The 20718-nt window shown below is 41.4% G+C and overlaps 2 protein-coding genes across 2 annotated transcripts; one reads left to right on the forward strand and one right to left on the reverse strand.

Annotated features, from left to right (window-relative positions):
• Positions 1-256: 256 nt before the first annotated feature.
• ginm1 (glycoprotein integral membrane 1) lies at positions 257-9539 on the reverse strand. Its single transcript, XM_044017714.1, has 9 exons — positions 9375-9539; positions 9149-9220; positions 8971-9070; positions 6243-6393; positions 5018-5045; positions 4156-4315; positions 3848-4074; positions 2518-2681; positions 257-2443 (listed from the first exon to the last, which is right to left on the reverse strand). The coding sequence occupies exons 1-9, from the start codon at positions 9447-9449 to the stop codon at positions 2332-2334; spliced, it is 1089 nt and encodes a 362-aa protein (XP_043873649.1). The 5' UTR covers positions 9450-9539; the 3' UTR covers positions 257-2331.
• Positions 9540-10306: 767 nt separating this feature from the next.
• On the forward strand, positions 10307-20163 carry ppil4 (peptidylprolyl isomerase (cyclophilin)-like 4). The gene is made up of 13 exons (XM_044017709.1): positions 10307-10418; positions 10683-10750; positions 12695-12759; positions 12859-12976; positions 13298-13440; positions 13615-13711; positions 13879-13995; positions 14084-14208; positions 15937-16003; positions 16539-16650; positions 16798-16894; positions 17502-17634; positions 19280-20163. Exons 1-13 carry the CDS (start codon positions 10349-10351, stop codon positions 19478-19480), a joined length of 1413 nt encoding a protein of 470 aa, XP_043873644.1. The 5' UTR covers positions 10307-10348; the 3' UTR covers positions 19481-20163.
• Positions 20164-20718: the final 555 nt, after the last annotated feature.

The following is a 20718-nucleotide window of genomic DNA, read 5'->3' on the forward strand; positions in this document are numbered from 1 at the left end:
ACACTGTCTGTCACTGTAATGAATGTTTTCAGTGATAGTTTTAGGCTTGTGTGTTGATCACTTAAATGTAACGTAATGTGCTCATGAAAGTGAAGAACACAACATGGAAGGCCTGTTGAGATCACATGTATATACATATACACATATATATATATATACATATACATGTACATACCACACTTACATATTTTCTGCTTTTGTTATGTCCACTTTAAGCACAATACTCATATCAACCAGAGGAAAAACAGCATCACGGTCATAGTGAAAGCTTTTAATGAGCAGATCCAAACACAATCCAGCTGGAACACAGATACAGATTGACACTAATGCGACAAATGGAAACCTACAGTATGTGTTGTTGTAAAAACGTGTGACCGTGTGTCGTCCGTTCACTGTTGCCCTCACAGCACTCCCTTCACCCACTGCGTCACTCGCGGCATCTGCTCGTATTGTTTGGAGTTGTCATGCAGTAAGAGTGAGAATGACTGAGCGGACAGCAAACTGCATTCACTGCACTAACACATGCACCTCATGCATCCTGCAGCTTTTACTCCTAAACCAAGTGCAGTCACTAAGAATAAGAAGAATGATAATAACAACACTATAACGCCACTTTGTTGTCATCTGGTGTCTCAGACACAGAAACAAAGCTCAGCACAGTAAGTGGAAATACTGTGCATGTGCTTTGCAAGAAACATGAGCGCATCAGCCAGATGGTGGCGCTGTAATTGAGTCACAAAAACTTTTATTTCGAGGGGCTCGTCTTTTTAAGCGCACCTGATTTAAAGTTTCTAACTAGAACGTCTTCATTTGACAAAATAATACAGAATAGCATCATATTAGCATTCACCATGTGCATTAAAGTAGTTACTGTTAATCCAACAATGAATTTCCAGTCATTTACTGTGCATATTCTGAACAGGCTCACTCACTCACTCACTCACTCACTCATGTGCAATTACTGAATCCACACACAAAACAAACCAAAGTGATTATAGAGTCCTTCTCCTTGTAGTGATAACTGATGATAACTGACAAACGTGGTGAAAAGTCACATTCACAAATATAACATGACCTCTTCTTCATGCCTTACAGAAAATAAGTGACATTCGTGAGCCTGCTCCTTTAGAGGAAAACTCAAACTTTCATTTGTTACACCTACAGTCCTTTTGTCTGCTTTTACTAAAACTGACCTTTGAATGGAGAGTCATTAAAGGGCTTCATCATTTATAAAATGGCCATGGTGTGTCATCAATCATGATCACAAAGGTGGAGCCAGTATACAATTTAAATGTTAAACTTTCTGTTTTGCTGTGCGAGTCCAACACGGCCAACTGTAGCACAACGTCAGTCATGCATCAGTGAGCTCCTTTGGTGTTTTACAAACTTTACAAACTACAGTGGTGAGTACAGTGTTTCCATTTGTTTGAAACACTAAGGGTTGCTGTTGTACATAATTACCCATAATGCCCTTTAAGAGTCACAAAACAAAGTATGTTTACATGCAGTTCCATCGAGTTAAGGCCGTCGTACACGCGGCGGAGAAAATGGATTTATTGTGTGCTGTGTATGTCTGACTCCACCTCCATAGGTGGCGCTGTATCTCTCTATAAGCGAGTGCATATTGAATGAGTTTCCTGTTGACCTTTACGTCACAGAAAAACAAACAGCAAACAGTGAAATGTTTACATGTTTCCCTACAGCGCTGCAGTTTAAACGTCGTCTCCTTGGTGCGTGTGTGTGTGTGTGTGTGTGTGTGTGTGTGTGCGGTGTGTGCGTGTGTGTGTGCGCGTGTGTGTGCGTGTGCAGTTGGACACTAAAGTGTTTATGTGACGTAAAGTGACTGAACTTTCATGTAAATGCACAATTCTTCATTTGGGCGAATACAACGCTCATGTCCTTGGATAACAGACATGATGGAAACAGGCCTGAGGAAAAGTCTGACCATGTGCTCACCATGACGATCATCATCATTCATGGTGACTGCACTTGGCTCCATGTCATGCGATTCTTCTCCCACATTTGTGCAAAGCTAAGTCGCCGAGTGAATTCACGTTTTGCAAACATTCCTTCAAAAGTGACATTCTAGAGGAAAACAGCAAGTTTAAAATAATAAATACTCATTTGCTCTGCACTTTTAGTCATTTCTAATGGAATTAACGTAACTTTTCACAGACTCTGACGCCGTTTGTTTCCATCACACGAGCAAATCTGAGGGCAAACTAAAGGGAATCAGAAAAGAAGCGAGAGACAAATCCAGGCCGCGCTGACACTGTGAAGAATAAACAAGAACAAAGTGACAGTAAAGGGAACCATTGAGTCGATCCTGATTCAAGGATCCCGGCTCTTGTCTTCCTCCTCCGCTTGTGTCTCTATGCTCTCCAACAGAGTGTGCTTCTCATCGTCTGCCATCACAGTGACGGGGTTCATGTGGAACATGTGCCTTGAGACACAGAGAAACAGTTAGCGGGGCTCACGTGTGTTCACTGACAGACAGCAGCTCATAAACACACTCACTTGTGTTCACACGTAGGGAAGAACATGTCCAGGATCTTGACGATGACCGCAGACCCCGCAACGCCGATCACTACCACCCACATGACCAGGAAGAAGAGAGGCAGGGACTCGGAGCAGAAACGCCTCAGACGCTCCCGCAGCTGCTCCATCCACTGACACATGGCCTGAGGACGGGATGGACACGCAGGCGTCTCATCAGCGTATAACAAACATCATGCTCATGATTGGCTTTGGAGGACAGGGGCAGGTCTACAGTGGACTCAGGCTCCTGGATCTTTGTCTTATTCAGAGATCAAGGCCATAAATAAAAGTGCTTGAATATTTCATCAACTAAAAACATGCGTTATTTAAAAACTCCACAGAACAAAGGACTTATTTGGACCCACAAACGTTTGCCAGCAGCTTTTCTCAAGCATGAGCGACATAAAAGGCAAACATTGTTTTATTCATTTCAAAGTGGGTCACACTTTCATCGGTCATCACTTCTACAACAAACTTTAGTTCTTTTATTTATATAGAAAACTTTAGACAAGATGTGATCTTCATTTTATGGCTCAAGTAGGTTTTGTGGCTCCAGAATAATTACATTTGGGGGGAGATGGGTCAAAGGTGGCTCTCCTGATACTACTCACACATTCTCTCTCTCTCTCTCTTATTATTATCATTATTATTGTTATTATCGTCATTATCAGTATCATCATTATTATTATTATCATCATTATTATTAGTATTATTGTTGTCATCATTGTCATTATTATCAGTATTATTATTAATATTAGCATTATGATCAGTATTATTATTAATATTAGCATTATTATCATTATTATTATTATTATTATCAGTATTATTATTATCATCATCATTATCATTATTATCAGTATCATTACTATTATTATTATCAATATTATTATTATTATTATTATCATCAGTATTATTGTTGTTATCATTATCATCAGTATTATCATCATTGTTGTCATCATTGTCATTATTATCAGTATTATTATTAATATTAGCATTATTATCATTATTATCAGTATCATTATTATGCTATAATTTAGCATCATTTGTTATCTACAGTCTATGCTCCTGCATGTTTAAATAACACTTTAGTCGTATACGCTGCACATCTGTCGGAGAGTTCTTCCTGTTTACTCTCCTCCTCTGATGATGGTAATAATAATAATAATGATGGTTAATATTACTGTTGTGTTATTTAAAATGTGCCCTGTTGTTTGTTTCTGGATGTTTTCATTTCTTTATCTTACATTTCGGTCGACCTCACACGGCTCCACGTGGCCGAGGAAACGCGAATGGACCAGAACCTACTTACCGAGTAAGATGACATGAGCTCTGTGGGCGGAGTTCCCATCTGAATCCGATCCGACTGGCTCTGGTCTCGCTCGTCAAACTCACGGTATCTGACGTCATGCAGCAGGTCAGGATCCATACGTAGAGGAGTCTCTGGGAGTTTCCCTGGAGCTGCGGTCTCCTCCTGGGTGGTGTCCGTGTGCTTCAGTGGGTACTGACTGGTGGTCTGAGATATCAGCTGATCCTCGTCTGATTTGAAAACATGAGAATATAATATATAACAACAATATGACAACAATTCACATGAGGAAAAGCAACACGTCTTCCTACTTCTCCGAGGATTTGGTGGATTGGTGACGACCACGTCGTTCTCTCTGGGAACCCTGAAGATCTCGCTGTGTCCAATAGGGTAGACGTTGATAAACTGGGCCAGTTTCTGGAAATCTGGACTCATCAGAATCTTCACCTCACACATGTCGGGCTGCTGGACCTAAATATTTCAAATCCAAATCAATGATTTGAACTATGACTGAAGCTGATCATTAGCAAACTGAGGCTGAATCAAACACCGTGTGCTGTAAATGAAAGGATTAGAAAGACATTTCAACACACACTCTAACAACCGTTCAAATCCCACTTGAGCGCGCTGGCCTCGGATCTGTGCGTGTTCACATAAGAAGCTGCGTCGCACACATTATTCTTACTGCACAGCAAGGACAATATTCATAAAACGATCTGTAAAAGATTATATTAGTGTCTGACAACGTGTACAAGAAAAATTCATCATCTTCATCATCTTCAAACACTGACCTCAGTGAGTTTTGTTAGCTGCAGTTCACTGGTGCGTCACTTCAACACTTCAACACTTCAACACTTCAACACTTCAACACTGTGCTTATTTGTTAGCTGAGATTTCTTTGTCCTGAAAACACGGAAAACCTCTGACGTTTTATTTCAAATGATTCCTAAAGATGAAGGAAATGAAGAAGAGAAGACGAAGAACAGACTCCGCTGTGAGGCTGCACTACCACTGATAGAGACAGAGGGAGACAGAGAGCAGGACTGTAGCTTCCGTTGGAGATTCTGTTCCAACACTGACGATAAGAGACATTCAACGTTTCAATTCATCTTTTTTCATTTTTACTACCAAAAAATGAGGAAGTCTTCAAAATAATCTGAGAAATGTGCCAACAGCGTCATTTAAGAACAAGCAGCAGAGGCTGAGGGTGACGAGACAAGAGCACGAGACAGAGACTCACACGATCAGTGTGTCCCCACAGAGACAGACACGATCAGTGTGTCCCCACAGAGACTCACACAATCTGTGTGTCCCCACCGAGACAGACACGATATGTGTGTCCCCACAGAGACAGAGACTGACACGATCCGTGTGTCCCCACCGAGACAGAGAGAAAATCTAATATGTAGAAATAATCTGCTGGTGTAAGGAGGATCAGGTACGAGGAGGAGGATCAGGTGTGAGGAGGATCAGGTGTGAGGAGGATCAGGTGTGAAGAGGAGGAGGATCAGGTGTGAGGGAGGAGGATCACAGGAGGGATGTGAGAGGAGGAGGATCAGGTGTGAGGAGGAGGATCAGGGTGTGAAGAGGAGGAGGATCAGGTGTGAAGGAGGAGGGAGGATGTGGTGGAGGAGGGAGGAGGAGGAGGATCAGGTGTGGGGAGGGAGGAGGAGGATCAGGTGTGAGGAGGAGGATCAGGTGTGAGGAGGAGGAGGATCAGGTGAGGAGGAGGAGGATCAGGTGTGTGAGGAGGAGGGGAGGAGGGAGGATCAGGTGAGGAGGAGGATCAGGTGTGAGGTGTGAGGAGGAGGAGGAGGAGGGATCAGGGTGTGAGGGAGGAGGATCAGGGTGAAGAGGAGGAGGATCAGGTGTGAGGAGGAGAGGAGGAGGGAGAGGAGGAGGGAGGAGGAGGATCAGGTGAGGAGGAGGAGGAGGAGGATCAGGTGTGAGGAGGAGGATCAGAGGAGGAGGATCAGGGTGGAGGAGGAGGAGGAGGGATCAGAGGAGGAGGATCAGGATGTGAGGAGGAGGGATCAGGTGTGAGGGAGGAGGATCAGGTGTGAGGAGGAGGATCAGGTGAGGGGAGGAGGAGGAGGATCAGGTGTGAGGAGGAGGAGGTGTGAGGAGGAGGATCAGGTGAGGAGGAGGATCAGGTGTGAGGATCAGGTGGAGGAGGATCAGGGTGAAGAGGAGGAGGATCAGGTGAGGAGGAGGATCAGGTGTGAGGAGGAGGATCAGGTGTGGGGAGGAGGAGGATCAGGTGTGTGAGGAGGAGGATCAGGTGTGAGGAGGAGAGGATCAGGGTGAGGAGGAGGAGGGGTGGAGGAGGAGGATCAGGTGTGAGGAGGAGGATCAGAGGAGGAGGATGTGAGGAGGAGGAGGATCTCTCAGGTGTTACCTGCCCTCCATCTCTATGACTTCACTGAACACCTGCAGAGCCAACACCTGGTCTGAGCTGCTGTAGAGGCGGTTCTGGCTCACCATCACCCTGGTGACGGTGGACACCAAGTCCCCAGATTCAAACTCACTGCTTCCATTGATGCTGTCCACTGGAGGGAAACACACACACACACACCACCACACACACACCTGCCTTTCACACACACACACACACACGCACACCACACACACACACACACACAGCAGACGAACCAATGATTTCAAAATCTACACACAGTTATTGTTCTCATCACTGATTCATCGATGCTTAGTGTTATAGAGAGGGAATATTTACACAACAGTGTAACCACATAAGCAGCTAAAATGATTGTGGTTATTGTGAATGTGTTGAACGTCAACATACAGTCCTAGTGACCGATTTCTAGTCGTCCCAGGAACAAACAAACCTAAGTCATATGTTTTGTAACATTAGTAACATGAGTTCATTTGCTTCCTCTGAAGATATTCATCTTCTTAAAGTGTGAGACAATTATCGTCTATAAATAGTGACTTGCAATTATTCTGGTCTGGATAATTGTGAAAATACTGCAAACACATTTGTAACATGGGGGAGACATAAGAGTTTGTGCCTATCCATGATGGAAAAATGACAGCTGTCCGTCATTTGACCTGTCAAGACTTTTTGGACTGTAATACCAGTTTTGCCCATGTGGGGTCCTCAGTGTGCACGTCTACTATTGTCACTGATTGATTGATTGCGTTTAAAAGCCACCTGATTGTTTGTGTTTTTGTTTGTTTGTGTGTTGTTTATTTGTTACTGAGCCTAAGTCTGTTTTTTACTCCTGTTTAGTTTCAAGTTTGACTCTTTGGAGTTCTACGTCTGGATGTTGGTCAACTACTTTGACGTGACTGAACCTTACTGGATTGTGCCTGTCTGTCCTCCAACTCTCCTGTAGCCTTTGACTCAGGAGACCCGAGTTTGAATCCCACAAGTCCTTACAAACACCATAACTTCATATACCTTCCAGGTTCTGACCTCGGGACCCGGAGTACGTCTGTGACGGCGGTGCATCGTTCACACAGTATTTGCAGAGACATTTCACTGCAGTGTTTAAGTGGCCCTGCCTTTGCTGTCACAGTGATATTTTTGAAGCGTTTAACAAGTTCTTGAAAATGTAATATAACAATAATAATAATAATAATAATATGTATATAATATAATAATAATATAAAATATGATGACACTGATGTAATTGTCATCCCTCAGACTCTAGTCACTATGAACCAATACATTAGAATGGACTAATTCTATGAGCTGCTTATGTAAATAGTTGTGCTCATGTGAACTGTGGGCTTGACAGCACAATTCTTATTTATTTTATATTGAAGTGTCTTCTTATGTTATTCCTTATTTTCTTTCCTGACCACATTTCATCATTCAAATAATGTTTGAAAGATTATTTTGATGGTGAACAGGGTGAACGTCACCTCTGTCAACGCCTCACCTGCACTGACACAAAAGAACTACAAAACTTTATTTTATTTCTACTGTTTGTTACTAATGTGTTGACAAATAAAATGTTATTGTACCTGATCTCATAGACATTAAGAACTTTTTACTTCTTAAAAGAATCTCTTTACACTGGCTCCCTGTACAATTTACAATAGAATGCAATAGAAGCTCCGTCAAATCACAAAGATGTGATGATAATAACTGTCATTAATGTTTGTGGCAGTGGGGTGTGGTTAGAGAGGGAGGAGTGGCTCAGCTGGTGATCAGACAGCTGGACAGAATCAGGTAATCAGTCGGCTATATAGGTACACTTGTAACGTGGTTCTGGTCTCTTGCAGCAGACTGGGTCCAGAAGGAGCAGAAATGGGAAAGAGAGCGACCGCTGTGTTTTGTTAAGTTATTTTTCTGTTATTACCAATAAAAGGATTATTTTTCCACTGCAACGCGGACTCTCCTTCCTTCCTCGGAACACTCTGTGAGTGATGAAGAGCACAACGTTCTTCATTTTTGAAATGCTCCTGCTCTCTAGCTTCTTCTCTGTGTAAATATGACATGTTGTTTGTAGTCTGTCTGTCTGTCTGTCTGTCTGTCTGTCCAGACGCAGAGATCCCTCCTCTGTGCCTCTTCCTGAGGTTTCTCCCATTTACGGGGGTTTTTGTGCATTTTTTCTGTGATTAATGATGTTGAGCTATATAAAAAAATGGACTCGACTGGTTTGAAGACATGGTTCAGAGTTTACTGGTACTGTCAACAAATGTATTTCACAACACTTGTAGGATCAATATCGTTTGTAAAATGTAGGAGAGCAAAATCCAGCTTTGTGTTACTTGAAATTACGGCTGCAACTTATGATTTTTTTTTTTATAGATGAATCGAGTACTTGACTAATTAAGTCATTTAGTAATCAATTAATTGGATAATGTTGCAGCCCTACTTTAAATCTGTAGGAGCAAATGTAATGCACCCGATTTCCCCACAGGGATTAATAAAGTATTCAGATTCTAAATGTCATTTAATTTTATGCTGGTTTTTTTTTTTAAACATGATGGGGTGGATATTCAGGCTGTAAATACCTTTGGTATAGTTGTTCATATGATTAATTTGGATTGTACAAATGAATTGTTTGGTTATTGAATAGAGAAGTGGGGAAAATGATGGATGTTTTACTTCATGATTGAAATCACTCTAATAATGTGATGTGATGAGCACTCACAGAGCAGAGCTGGACAGTTGAACCTGGTGACCTCTGACAGTTCTACTGGGACTTCATTGACCATCACCTGCTCTTCACTCACAGAGATGTTCAGATTTATCTGGAGGGAGGAAACAGCACTGGTCATTTACTCACTGTGTGTGTGTGTGTGTGTGTACCATCATTCTACTGGACACACCTGTAAGTTGTTGGACTGCTGCAGCTCAGTGTCCGCCACTGTCCCCGCTGTCACGTTAATCACGAGACTTTCCTACAAGCAACACGAGGAGAACACACGCAGATTGTAATCACTTACTGTACAGAGCGACAGCCACCGCTAAGCTAACACAAGCGCCATCACATTAGCGCAGTATGTTAGCTCATGTTAGCTCATGTTAGCTCATGTTAGCCACCTCGTTCCTTACCGTGTTCAGAGGTGACAGTGATGTACACGTGACTGAACCAACGACGAGAAGAACGCACACGAATAGTTCCGCCATTCTGCGTTCACTTCTGTTAACTAGCTCACGGCGAAACGTTAGCTATCTTAGCAATAACGTTAAGCAATACATGCGAAGTGCGCATGCGTGCTAAATGTCCAAACAAATGGTGGGCGGGGCGGAAAGACGAAGGGGAGACATTTACGTATATTATCATTATTGTTATTATTATTATTATTAATAATAATAATAATATTAATAATGATAATAATATTAATAATATAATAATAATAATTGATATCTGTTATATTTAGGACATTATTATTAATAATAATGATGTCCTAAAAATAATTAAAGTTGAGTTCAAATATCTTTGGCTAACATTGACCAACCACTTTCAGGTAAAATGAATGAAACAAAAAAACCATTGACATCGAGATTTGTCAATATTTGGCAGAATTATTTTATCAATAACAGGTGGGTATCTCAGTTTACCTATAATAATAATGATGATGATGATGATGATATATGTTATACGATTCCGAAGTATCAAACACTGTTAACTTGGTGATTTTATTAGGTAAATGCCATATTCGCTTCATTGTTTCACATCATTCATAAATAATGGATAAAAACAACAAAAAGGCCAAAAGACACTTTTACACTTTTCTTCCTCATTCTCATATGATTCTAACCTTGCTCTGTTGTGCTTCTTTTTTGTTTACTTTACTTTTATTTAAGTAAAGTATTTTGGGGGGAAGAAGAATAAAATGCAACAAAGGGGCGGTTCTCAGTTCTTATAATGCATCCATGCATTGAGTTCAGACTTCAAACTTTGATTCATTTGGAGTCGTACCGCTCCCGAGCGGTAGGTGGCAGTCATGCACCAAAAGCTGAACGCCAACCACCGTAAATGAAGAACAAACGCGTTTTCATCTCGCGAGTTTGGGATTTTAACCATGGCGGTGCTCCTTGAAACAACACTGGGCGATATTGTGATTGATTTGTACACAGACGAAAGGCCTAAAAGTAAGACTTGTCAGTCCTTTGTGTTGACGGTCGTTGAGAAATGTTTGCTGGTTGTTTGTGGAATAAGACAACAAGCGGACTGGCGCTGTAGCGGAGCGCAAGCTAAGGCTGTTAGCTTGTCGGCTTCTTCATTTGTGCAGCACATTATCTCGAAGCATCACTTAACATTGGATTCAAAAGATCCAAATAGATCTGCGAGGTTGTTCATTATGAGCTCACTTGTGATGTCAGCTTAATTTCAGCCTCTCTGCTTTTCTTTTGCAGCTTCCCTGAACTTTCTGAAATTGTGCAAGATAAAGTACTACAACTACTGCCTCATCCACAATGTCCAGGTAAGACTGAGCTGCTCATTCAAACTTCATACACACTGATGGTCAGATTAAGCTTCTTGAGGCCAAATGGTTCACAAAAATATCAGATGCACACAAACCCCCTGCTGGTCAAAGGCTGTTTAACAGCCAGTTATTATCTGGCTGTTTATTTGTTGTGTTATTGTCATTTTGTAACCCTGTAATGTTAATTTCCCCGAGGGAACCTCCCAAAGGGATCAATAAAGTCGTCTGTCTGTCTGTCTGTCTCTCAAGACTGACCTGCAACAGTGCAGCAATGGGAATGACTGCCAAGTTATAGAAATCTTTTTATATCTTAATAAATGCATTTCATGGAACATTCATGTATTCATTCATATAAATGCAATTTCTATTTTTGATTGTCTATTAAGGATTACAGTCATTTGATAATGGAACAGAATCTAATATCACTTGTTAAATTTGTATCTCTAAATAATGTTGTAAACGTTTGGATAACTCATAATGACGGGTGCAGAATTGCTTTCAAATTGTTGCAGTGTTTTAACAAGGTAAGGGTCAGTGAATGTGTTTGAACATGAAGATGGCAGAGAATTTGCTTGCGCTGGGCTGACGAAAACACCTCAGCATGGATGAGGTATTGTTGTTGTACCCCAATTATTCAGCACAAAACAAACACTTCACCTTGGATTAAAAAAAAAGACTATAGTACATCGTATACCAAACACAAAATACATGTAATAATGTTACTGAACGTTACTGAAACTTGCCGTTTTGGGAGAAATCCGATCAAAATGATCCCACATGGGGGGAACTTTCTCTTTCTCACAGGCTCCATCAAAATAAGCAGCAGTATAACAAAATGCACCTCTGTCTCACACAAACCAACACATTTCCAACACTAACCCCTGAATTGTGAGTGGATCATTGCGGTGTATACAGTATATGTTTAAAAATCACACCAAAACCCAAACCACTTCCTGAACCAGTGAGGCTTTGAACGTCATCAGTGACATCACTCACCCTAAGAGATACACCCGTCGATACACTTTAAAGCATCAATAACTACAAACTCATGTTGACTTTGACTTGAGGAAGGTGATGTAGTCACACTTGAGTTCATGTTCAGCAGCTGAGTCATAACCCACAGTACTCGGAGAACATTTATCTAGTCAGTGTTATTTATCATGCCTGACCCAAAGTTCAAGCAGCACTTATTTCTTTAAATAATTGAAGTTTGTATTTTTATTTGAATCTTTAATGTACTTATGCTGCCAAACCCACAGGGTTTACAAGAGCACAATTATTTACCTAAGCAGCGGATAATTATTTACCAAGCATTATTGTCACTGTACAAATGATCATAGAATGAGTCGGTTCCAATGTGTCGGTTGAGAGTGTTTGACAGACTGAGGGATGAATTCAACGGTTTGATGGCAGCCAGCGGGATGATATCCTGTGGTGCTCTCGAGTGCAATGTTGTGGGATGATGTGCTCACTGACTGCGCTTCTATGTTGGACAAGCATGCCACTGAGGGAGTGGGAGGTGTTATCCAGGATGCTGTGTAGCTTAGCAAGCATCCTCCTGTATGACAATGTCTCCAGAGACTCCATGTCCACGCATACAATGTCACCTTTCAGATCTGTTTATTCAATCTGTTAGCGTCTGCTACCCTCAACCTGTTGCCCCAGCATACAACAGCAAACAGAATAGCACTGGCCAGCACAGGATGAATTGTGCAAAGTGAACGCACGTAATCTGTGCACAGGAGCAGTACTTAGGGGGTACCCCAGCAGCAGCAGCCATGTTCTCAGTGACCGTGTGTCGACAATTCTCAGAATTGTCACAAACACAACATCAGAACAAAATTGAAAAAAAAGCTCTTGTGTACTCTTGTGCACAGTAACCTCCTCAATGCATCCATCTTGTTGGATGTGAGTGACACAATGTGTTTGTCTCCTCTTTAGCGAGACTTCATTGTACAGAGTGGAGATCCCACTGGTACCGGCCGTGGTGGAGAATCAATCTATAGGTCAGTCATCACTGTCTCCGTCGTTAAGTGTCTTTTAAAAATGATTTTTATTATTTATTTGAACACACCAAGTTTAACAGATTTTCTCTTTGTGATTAGCAAACTCTATGGGGACCAGGCCAGTTTTTTTGATGTGGAGAAAGTGCCACGAATCAAACACAAAAAGAGCGGGACTGTGTCCATGGTGAACAATGGACACGATCAGCATGGTTCTCAGGTAAATACCATGAACATTTGCTTCCAGATTATGCACAACAATAAACAATATTCACGGTATTATTGTTTCATGTATATTATTATGAATCTCCTGATCAACTGAATAAATCCTAGGTTATCGTTTCAAAGTCCCACTATTTACACGGATTCACGTTTTAACGTTCTTTATGTGCTTGTTGCTGTGATGGATGTAATGGCAAGTGTATACATGGGTTATGCTTTTTTTTTTTAAAAAGTATGAAAATATGTCATTTTTAGTCCGAGAATTCCCTGCAGGATGTATGACAGGGTTTATGTAATCTGTTGTTATTCTTGTCTGCAGTTCCTTATTACCACAGGTGAGAACCTCAGCTATCTCGATGGAGTCCACACTGTGTTTGGGGAAGTTTCTGAAGGCATGGATGTCTTGGCCAAAATCAATGAGGCCTTCGTTGACAAGGACTTTGTTCCTTTTCAGGATATCAGGTGAGTTGGATCATATACTGTCTTTGTAGAATATGGCACCAACACAAACAACTGAATACATTATTGTATTCTGTGTTAACGTCAGTCTCATTAGGAAGACGGATATACTGGAAATAAATGAATGAACTCTGTTTTGAATTTGCATTGAGACAAAGAAATACAATGTTCCCTCAGGATAAACCACACAGTCATCCTGGAGGACCCATTCGATGACCCTCCTGACCTGCCAGTGCCTGATCGATCTCCTGAGCCCACCAAAGAGCAGCTGGATGTGAGTACACATGATAGGGCTCAGTATGTCAGAGTAGAAAAAAGATAAGATGTGCTTTTATTGATGTAACTGATGCTGTAGGATAAATAAAAACTGTGTTGAAGCACTTTGAACTGCAGATTTAAGAACAAGTATAATAATATGACTACTGTGTTTACTTTGTGCAGAGTGGAAGAATTGGTGCAGATGAAGTGATTGATGATACGACTGGTAAGGAGGCTGAGGAGCTTGAGGAGAGGCTGAAGGAGAAAGAGGCCAAGACTCAGGCCATCCTGCTGGAGATGGTAAGAGGAAGACAAACAACGGCTCTCAGACTTCTGCTTAAACCTTTCCACTGACTTGTCTACACCGTTGTGTCCCTGGTTCCTCCAGGTGGGCGACCTCCCTGATGCAGACATGAGGCCACCAGAGAACGTGCTGTTTGTGTGCAAACTGAACCCTGTCACCACAGATGAGGACTTGGAGATCATCTTCTCACGCTTTGGCCTCATCAAAAGGTGACACATTTTTGTTTAGACGTCATTAATTCAATTCAATTTTATTTGTATAGCACCAAATCATAACATACATTATCTCAAGGCTCTGTACATAGACAACATCAAAGAGAGCAGAGAACCCCAACAGTTCACACAATGAGCAAACACTAGGCATCAGTGGAGAGAAAAAACTCCCTCTTAACAGAAGAAGAAATCTCTGACAGAACCAGGCTCAGAGATGTGCGGTCATCTGCCTCGACCGGTTGGGGTGAAAGGAAAATGGGGGACAGCGGAGAGGTGGGGACAGAAAATGGGGGGAGAGAAAGGACAAGAGGGAGATGAGGGAGAGACAGAAGAGAGAGAGAGACCAGCAGCAGATACACAACAACTCTATCAGGTTACAAGTTTATACAGTTATGATATCGACGGTGATGATAAGCCTCGAAAACTGGATCTTGATCCTGCAACCTGCATGATGAGAATACAGAGAGAGAGAGAGGGAAGGAAGGAAAGACACAAACTAGGGAGAGAAAGAGACAAGGTTAATGACATATAAAAAGTCATAATCAAATGCTGAGTGTGAGAGAGTGAATGTGTGTGTACCACAGGAAAATCCCCCAGCAGTTTAGTTCTATAGCAGCATAACTAAGAGATGGTCCAGGTTTCCCTGAACCAGCTCTAACTATAAGCTTTATCAAAAAGGAAAGTTTTAAGTTAACTTTAAATACAGAGAGAGTGTCCGCCTCCCGAACTATCATTGGGAGCTGGTTCCACAGGAGAGGAGGAGCCTAGTAACTGAAGGCTCCGCCTCCCATTCTACTCTTACAGACTCTGGGAACCACAAGTAAACCTGTGTTTTGTGACCTCAGTGGTCTATTAGGGTGATAGGGTAAGACTAGGTCTTTCAGGTATGAAGGGGCGTGACCATTAAGTGCTTTGTACGTGAGGAGGAGGATTTTAAATTTAATTCTAAACTGTGGGTGGAGCCAGTGTAGAGAAGCTAACACTGGAGTTATATGGTCTCTCTTTCTAGTTCCTGTCAGAACTCGTGCTGCAGCATTTTGAATTAACTGAAGGGTTCTAACAGACTTGTTAGAACATCCTGATAATAAGGAGTTACAGTAATCTAATCTGGGGGTGGAGTGGCTCAGTGGTTAAGACCGGTACCCTATGTGCGAAAAACATCATGGTCGCAATGGTTGCAAGTTCGATTCCACCCCACGCTGATTGTACTCAATTCCATTGTAAGTCGCTTTGGATAAAAGCGTCTGCTAAATGACATGTAATGTAATCTAATCTAGATTAACAAAAGCATGAACTAGTTTCAGCATCCTGTAAAAACAGAATGTTTCTAATTAATGTTCCGCAGGTGGAAGAAGGCTGTTCTGGAAATGAGTTTTATGTGTGAATCAAAAGACATTTCCTGGTCAAAAGTAACTCCAAGGTTCCTCACAGTGGAACTGGAAGCCATGGTGATGTCATCTAAAGTGACAATGTGATCAGAAAGGTTTTCTCTGAGGTGTTTAGGGCCGAGTCTAAAAGTTTCAAAGTAGAAAGTTATCGGTCATCCAGGACTTAATGTCTCTGAGACATTCTGGTGTATTTATGTCTTTGGAAGTGGAGAGTGGATGCTTCTGGGTGAGCTACTGGATACTTGAATTTCCCCATGGGGGTGAATAAATATCTATCTATCTTTGGCCATAGTTGTGCATTATACTGTATTCTGACTGTACTTACTGTTCTGTGCAGCTGTGAGATCATCAGAGACTGGAAAACTGGAAATTCCCTGTGTTACGCTTTTATCGAGTTCGATAAGGTGAGCGTCTCCTCTTTTTTTCAGTTAAGTGTGTACCATGTCCTGTTGTTGTCACTTTTCACTCAGAACCCCATAATAGTAAGGTGAAAACAGAAATCTCACATTAGCGGTGGAGTGATTATCTTGACCAAAATAATTGCCATTCGTAAAATTATCGCTGTATTTGCAAAAATGTGCTTTAAAATGGGCAGATGACTTACTGAGAACCCCAGTGTTTGCACGTGAGGATACAGGTGACATGTATTACAAGACTACTAACACTGTCATGGCACTGATTATCATTTCAAACCACGTACACAACACTTCTTCTTCCCTCATGATAGATTCATCATCCTTCTGTATTCAGTCAGTCTGTAAGTCATGACTGATAAGTCGACAGTCGTCGGTCTATGTAAAGAAACCTATGTAACAACATATGTAACAATAATAAATAACAACAGAAGACTGATGATGATCATTGATCGCTGTATCAGTGGTTGCGATGTTCATGAACATAATTTCCTGTCTCACCTGTATATTTTTTGTGACTCCACAGCAAGACGAATGTGAAAAGGCATATTTCAAAATGGACAATGTTCTGATTGACGATCGGCGCATTCACGTGGACTTCAGTCAGTCAGTGGCCAAAATCAAGTGGAAAGGCAAAGGTTTGTTTTCATTCTGATGTCAACACTGGACCATGTTGTGTTTGTGACGTATTGTGACACATGTAGATGCTGAATTTTCTTTCTCTATGTTTGCTGTGAAGTGCGAAACGAATGAATTGTAAAGTGATGGTTTTCTCTGCTTCTTAGGTGGGAAGTATACTAAAGATGACTTCAAGGCCTATGAGAAGGACGTGGAAAACCGATCCAAGCTTGCTCTCAAGGACCAAATGAAGCCTAAACAAGAGTATCCTTGTGTGTCCAGTTTTGTCACTCCCTGACTTTGAAGTGTTTTATCAGACAGTGTCTGGAATCATTAGATTATATCTGTGTGGAGCTGCAGAGGGGTTTTACCTCACTATTTGTCTCTCAGTCTCACTATTTACCTCTTATCAAGTCCAACACAAGCGGATCACATATTCAGACTTGGACTTCCTTTTATTGTCATTGCACAGCAAACACAGTAGTGAAAACTGGCAACGAAATTTCGTTGCTTGGCCGCAGATAAGAAACCAACACATAGCATTGAATTTTGTCACTTATGAGTTTTGATGAGAAATGTCTTTTGAATATTTGAATAATTATAGAGTTCCTCTATGAAAAGCTGTTTAAACCTCGCAGCAGCAGCATGTCTGTCTTGACTAACTCTGTGCACTAATGTGTGCGTGGTGTTGATTTTCTTGTAGACTGGATAAGAAATGGCAGATGTTAGTGATTGATCTTCATGTATGTGAAATTCAATGATGACAACAATGATAGGAATATATACAAAAAATGTCTTTCGGCTTTTGAGTCATCTGTCACAAATGTTTTTCACCAGCTTCATGGAATTGTCCTTCATTTTTTTTCAAAAGTTCCAAGTATGAACTGCTAATGGATGACGAGGAGACAAGTCCGCGGCACTTGGAGAAGAAGCACAAGGACAAGAGACATCATCATCATCATCATTCTGGTGATGAAGAGAGCAGGAAGTCCAAGAAATACAAGGTATTTTTTTTACAGACTTTCTCTTCAGATACTTTTCTCACTGAATGGCTTTAACCAAACACGATAATACTGTTCAAAGACTTTGGTAACATTATTATGACACACACACACACACACACACACACACACACACACAGCATGGCTGTGTCAGCTGTTAAATGTGTGTGTATGACCTGGTTCTAAACTCTGCCAGCCTCACATCTCTGTTAGCTTCATGCTCACTAGAGGAGTGATTCTCATGTTCTGGGTTGGTCCCAGACGTGTTCTGGGTGGGTCCCAGACGTGTTCTGGGTGGGTCCCAGACAGCTGGTCAAAAATGCATAAATAATATTTAATGTGCACGGTCTAGTGCTGAATTGTAACCATGAGTGTGTGAGCGAGCGCTCTGCACAGCTATGATATGATGAGATGATGACATCACAAACGTCTGATTGAAGAGATGTGACATAAAAGTTTCTGCCTATACAGAAGTGAATATCTCTTTTTTTGGCATTTTGCACAGTTTTTATTATTGAATTATATTTCATTGACTTTTATAAATCTCAACATCAAGCTATGTGTGTTTATGTTAAAAAATCTGTCTCGCCGGTTGAGATGAGTTTAGAAACCCTGCACTAGAGGGCAGTAGAGGAGATTGTGCTGAAGAACAAGGTTAATGCCATGATAAACAAAAATAAAGAACTAAATGATCTCCATCACTGCAGACAGGTGAAGCTATGAACAATCAGGTCTATCAGTATTTACCCCTCATTTTACTGTTTTAAAGTGTGTCATGTTATCAGTGCTGTATGTTGTTACTGTATTCTTATCAGTCTTTATTGTATATTTTATTACACTTTGTATGTTTTTATTTATTTACTGTGAAGCACTTTGATAGAAAGTGCTATATAAACAAATGTGTTGTTGTTGTTGTTGTTGTTGTTGTTGTTGTTGTTGTTTAAAGACAAACAAAAGCTTGGTGATAAGTAAGGTTGACTTGTCTGAGTTTGAACATGGGCTGATTTTCAAACTGCATGAGCAGCTCCATCCTGAAGCCACACAGTTGTTTTCAGTAGTTTGATGCAGTAATGACATGCTTTCACACCCCTCATGCCTCCAAGAATACAGTGGATAGAAAAACTCAGTTTGTTTTATTGATGATTTTATTATGTCTACAATGTATTGATGTATCTTGTGATGGATCTGTCTTTTTCATCGATCATATCATATAATGTGTGAACCACATTCATTGCACCAAACCATGGTTAATCTGGGATTAAACATGACAGCAGAGGTGTTTATCGTTTGTGTTGTTTAGCCTGGTCAGCGTCAGTCTCTTAGTTGTGATTCCAGCTTTATTAGCCTGCATTAAAATATTACAGACACATTTTGATTTTATGAACACTGTGTTCATGTCAACCTGTCGTGTGTGTGACCTTTGATCAGATCCGTCGTTTCAAGGTTTATTAAACACTGATCGACATTTTTCAGTATTTTCTGATATTTTTAGGACCAAACTCGTAGTTGATTAATCGAGAAAATAATCGACAGATTAATTGCAGCCCTAATTATCATTGTTCCGGCCTTGAGGATGTGAATATTGCAGTGTTTAATCATACGATGATTTTTTTATTGCTCACGAACTCCCGTCTCTTCACATGTGTAGGACACTGATGAGAGCCAGCGTGACAGGAAAACAGGCCGCCAGCGCTCCCGATCCAGATCCCGCTCCAGAGACAGGGACCACAAACACAGCAAGTCACGTGTCAAACATGGGAAAGAAGGACGCAACAAAGGCTACAAGGACCGGAGCCGCAGCCGCTCCCCGAAAAAGTCCAAGGATAAAGAGAGGAGTAGACACAGATGAGAGGCGTCACTTTAATCTCACGGAGTGACTTTAGTGGCAGCATGAATAATATAGCATCTAAATGTGATAGTGCAGCGTTGTTAGAAGTGTGGCAACACAGTCACAACTCACTGTTGTGTGCTGGAAACATCTTTAGCTCACTGTTGGACTGATTTTTCCTTTTCCTAAACCACTCACGCTCCCACACCAATGTCCAGAGAGAAAAGCACACAGGAGTTGTTGATCCATCAGTAAGTTCAAATGTCTTCTGTGACTTCAGTGTTTAAAACACAAAGTGACCACACGAGGCAGCAGAGGACCGGCAGCTCCTGAAAATCACTGGTTTTCTCTGTGGACACAGTTGAGTTTCCAGTCAGTCTCACACAACCACGCTGCTGAAATCCTGAACTGTCTTTTTGAATTCAATAGCTTCACTTTGATTTTCACATTTATGTCACGCTGTTTAAAGAACAACCGTTAAAACACTTTTTAATGACATGTAATGTGTGTATTAAAATCTAATTTTCATTTTCAAATGTCACTGACTTCCTCTTCCTGTCACACACGGTTGGTGAATGACTCACGTGTCACATTTTACTTTCGCTCAGGTGAAAGTCACTGGCGTCTCCTTGCACCCACATGTCAGAGCAGGGGTGACATGGTGTGTCAATAACTGTGATTAAACACATGGAGTGTTGATGAAATGATGGACTTGAATGGTCTGTTTAATGTGTTGTTCAGTGAGTGGAAACAGCTGGAGAGTTGTGCAGCCGCCCACGCTGTGTGCACACCTCCCAACCCTTTTTAGAAATCACTGAGCATGAAGCAAACATCAGGACTGGCAGCTTCTCACTGAAACACTGTGAAAGGTCAAAGTGCAGCCGGTGATTTACTGTCACACGAGTGAGTTCTGAGAAATCACCTGTGTGTTTCTAAAAGGAACATACGAGCTATTGAACTCTCCTGTTTACATTGCTAACAGAGATTAGACACATGCACACTTACCTTCACTCACACACTCACATGTTCTCAATAGCAGGAATTATTCAACTGCAATTCTCTGATGGACAAAAACGCCACATATCAGTGGCACGCTGTGACATGCCTGCCTTAGACATACTTTAGGTGCCCTTTTCATTTTCGCCCCTGTTCTTCCAGATGTCTGTGCACGCCACTGCCCATACACCCGACACTGAGATGTGTACTTCTATCACATTAACAGCAGCTGCAGAGAAAAGGAGCCTGAAACTGAGGTCCAG

The sequence above is a fragment of the Solea senegalensis genome, unplaced genomic scaffold, assembly GCF_019176455.1.
Source record: "Solea senegalensis isolate Sse05_10M unplaced genomic scaffold, IFAPA_SoseM_1 scf7180000015769, whole genome shotgun sequence".
Classification (NCBI taxonomy): domain Eukaryota; kingdom Metazoa; phylum Chordata; class Actinopteri; order Pleuronectiformes; family Soleidae; genus Solea; species Solea senegalensis.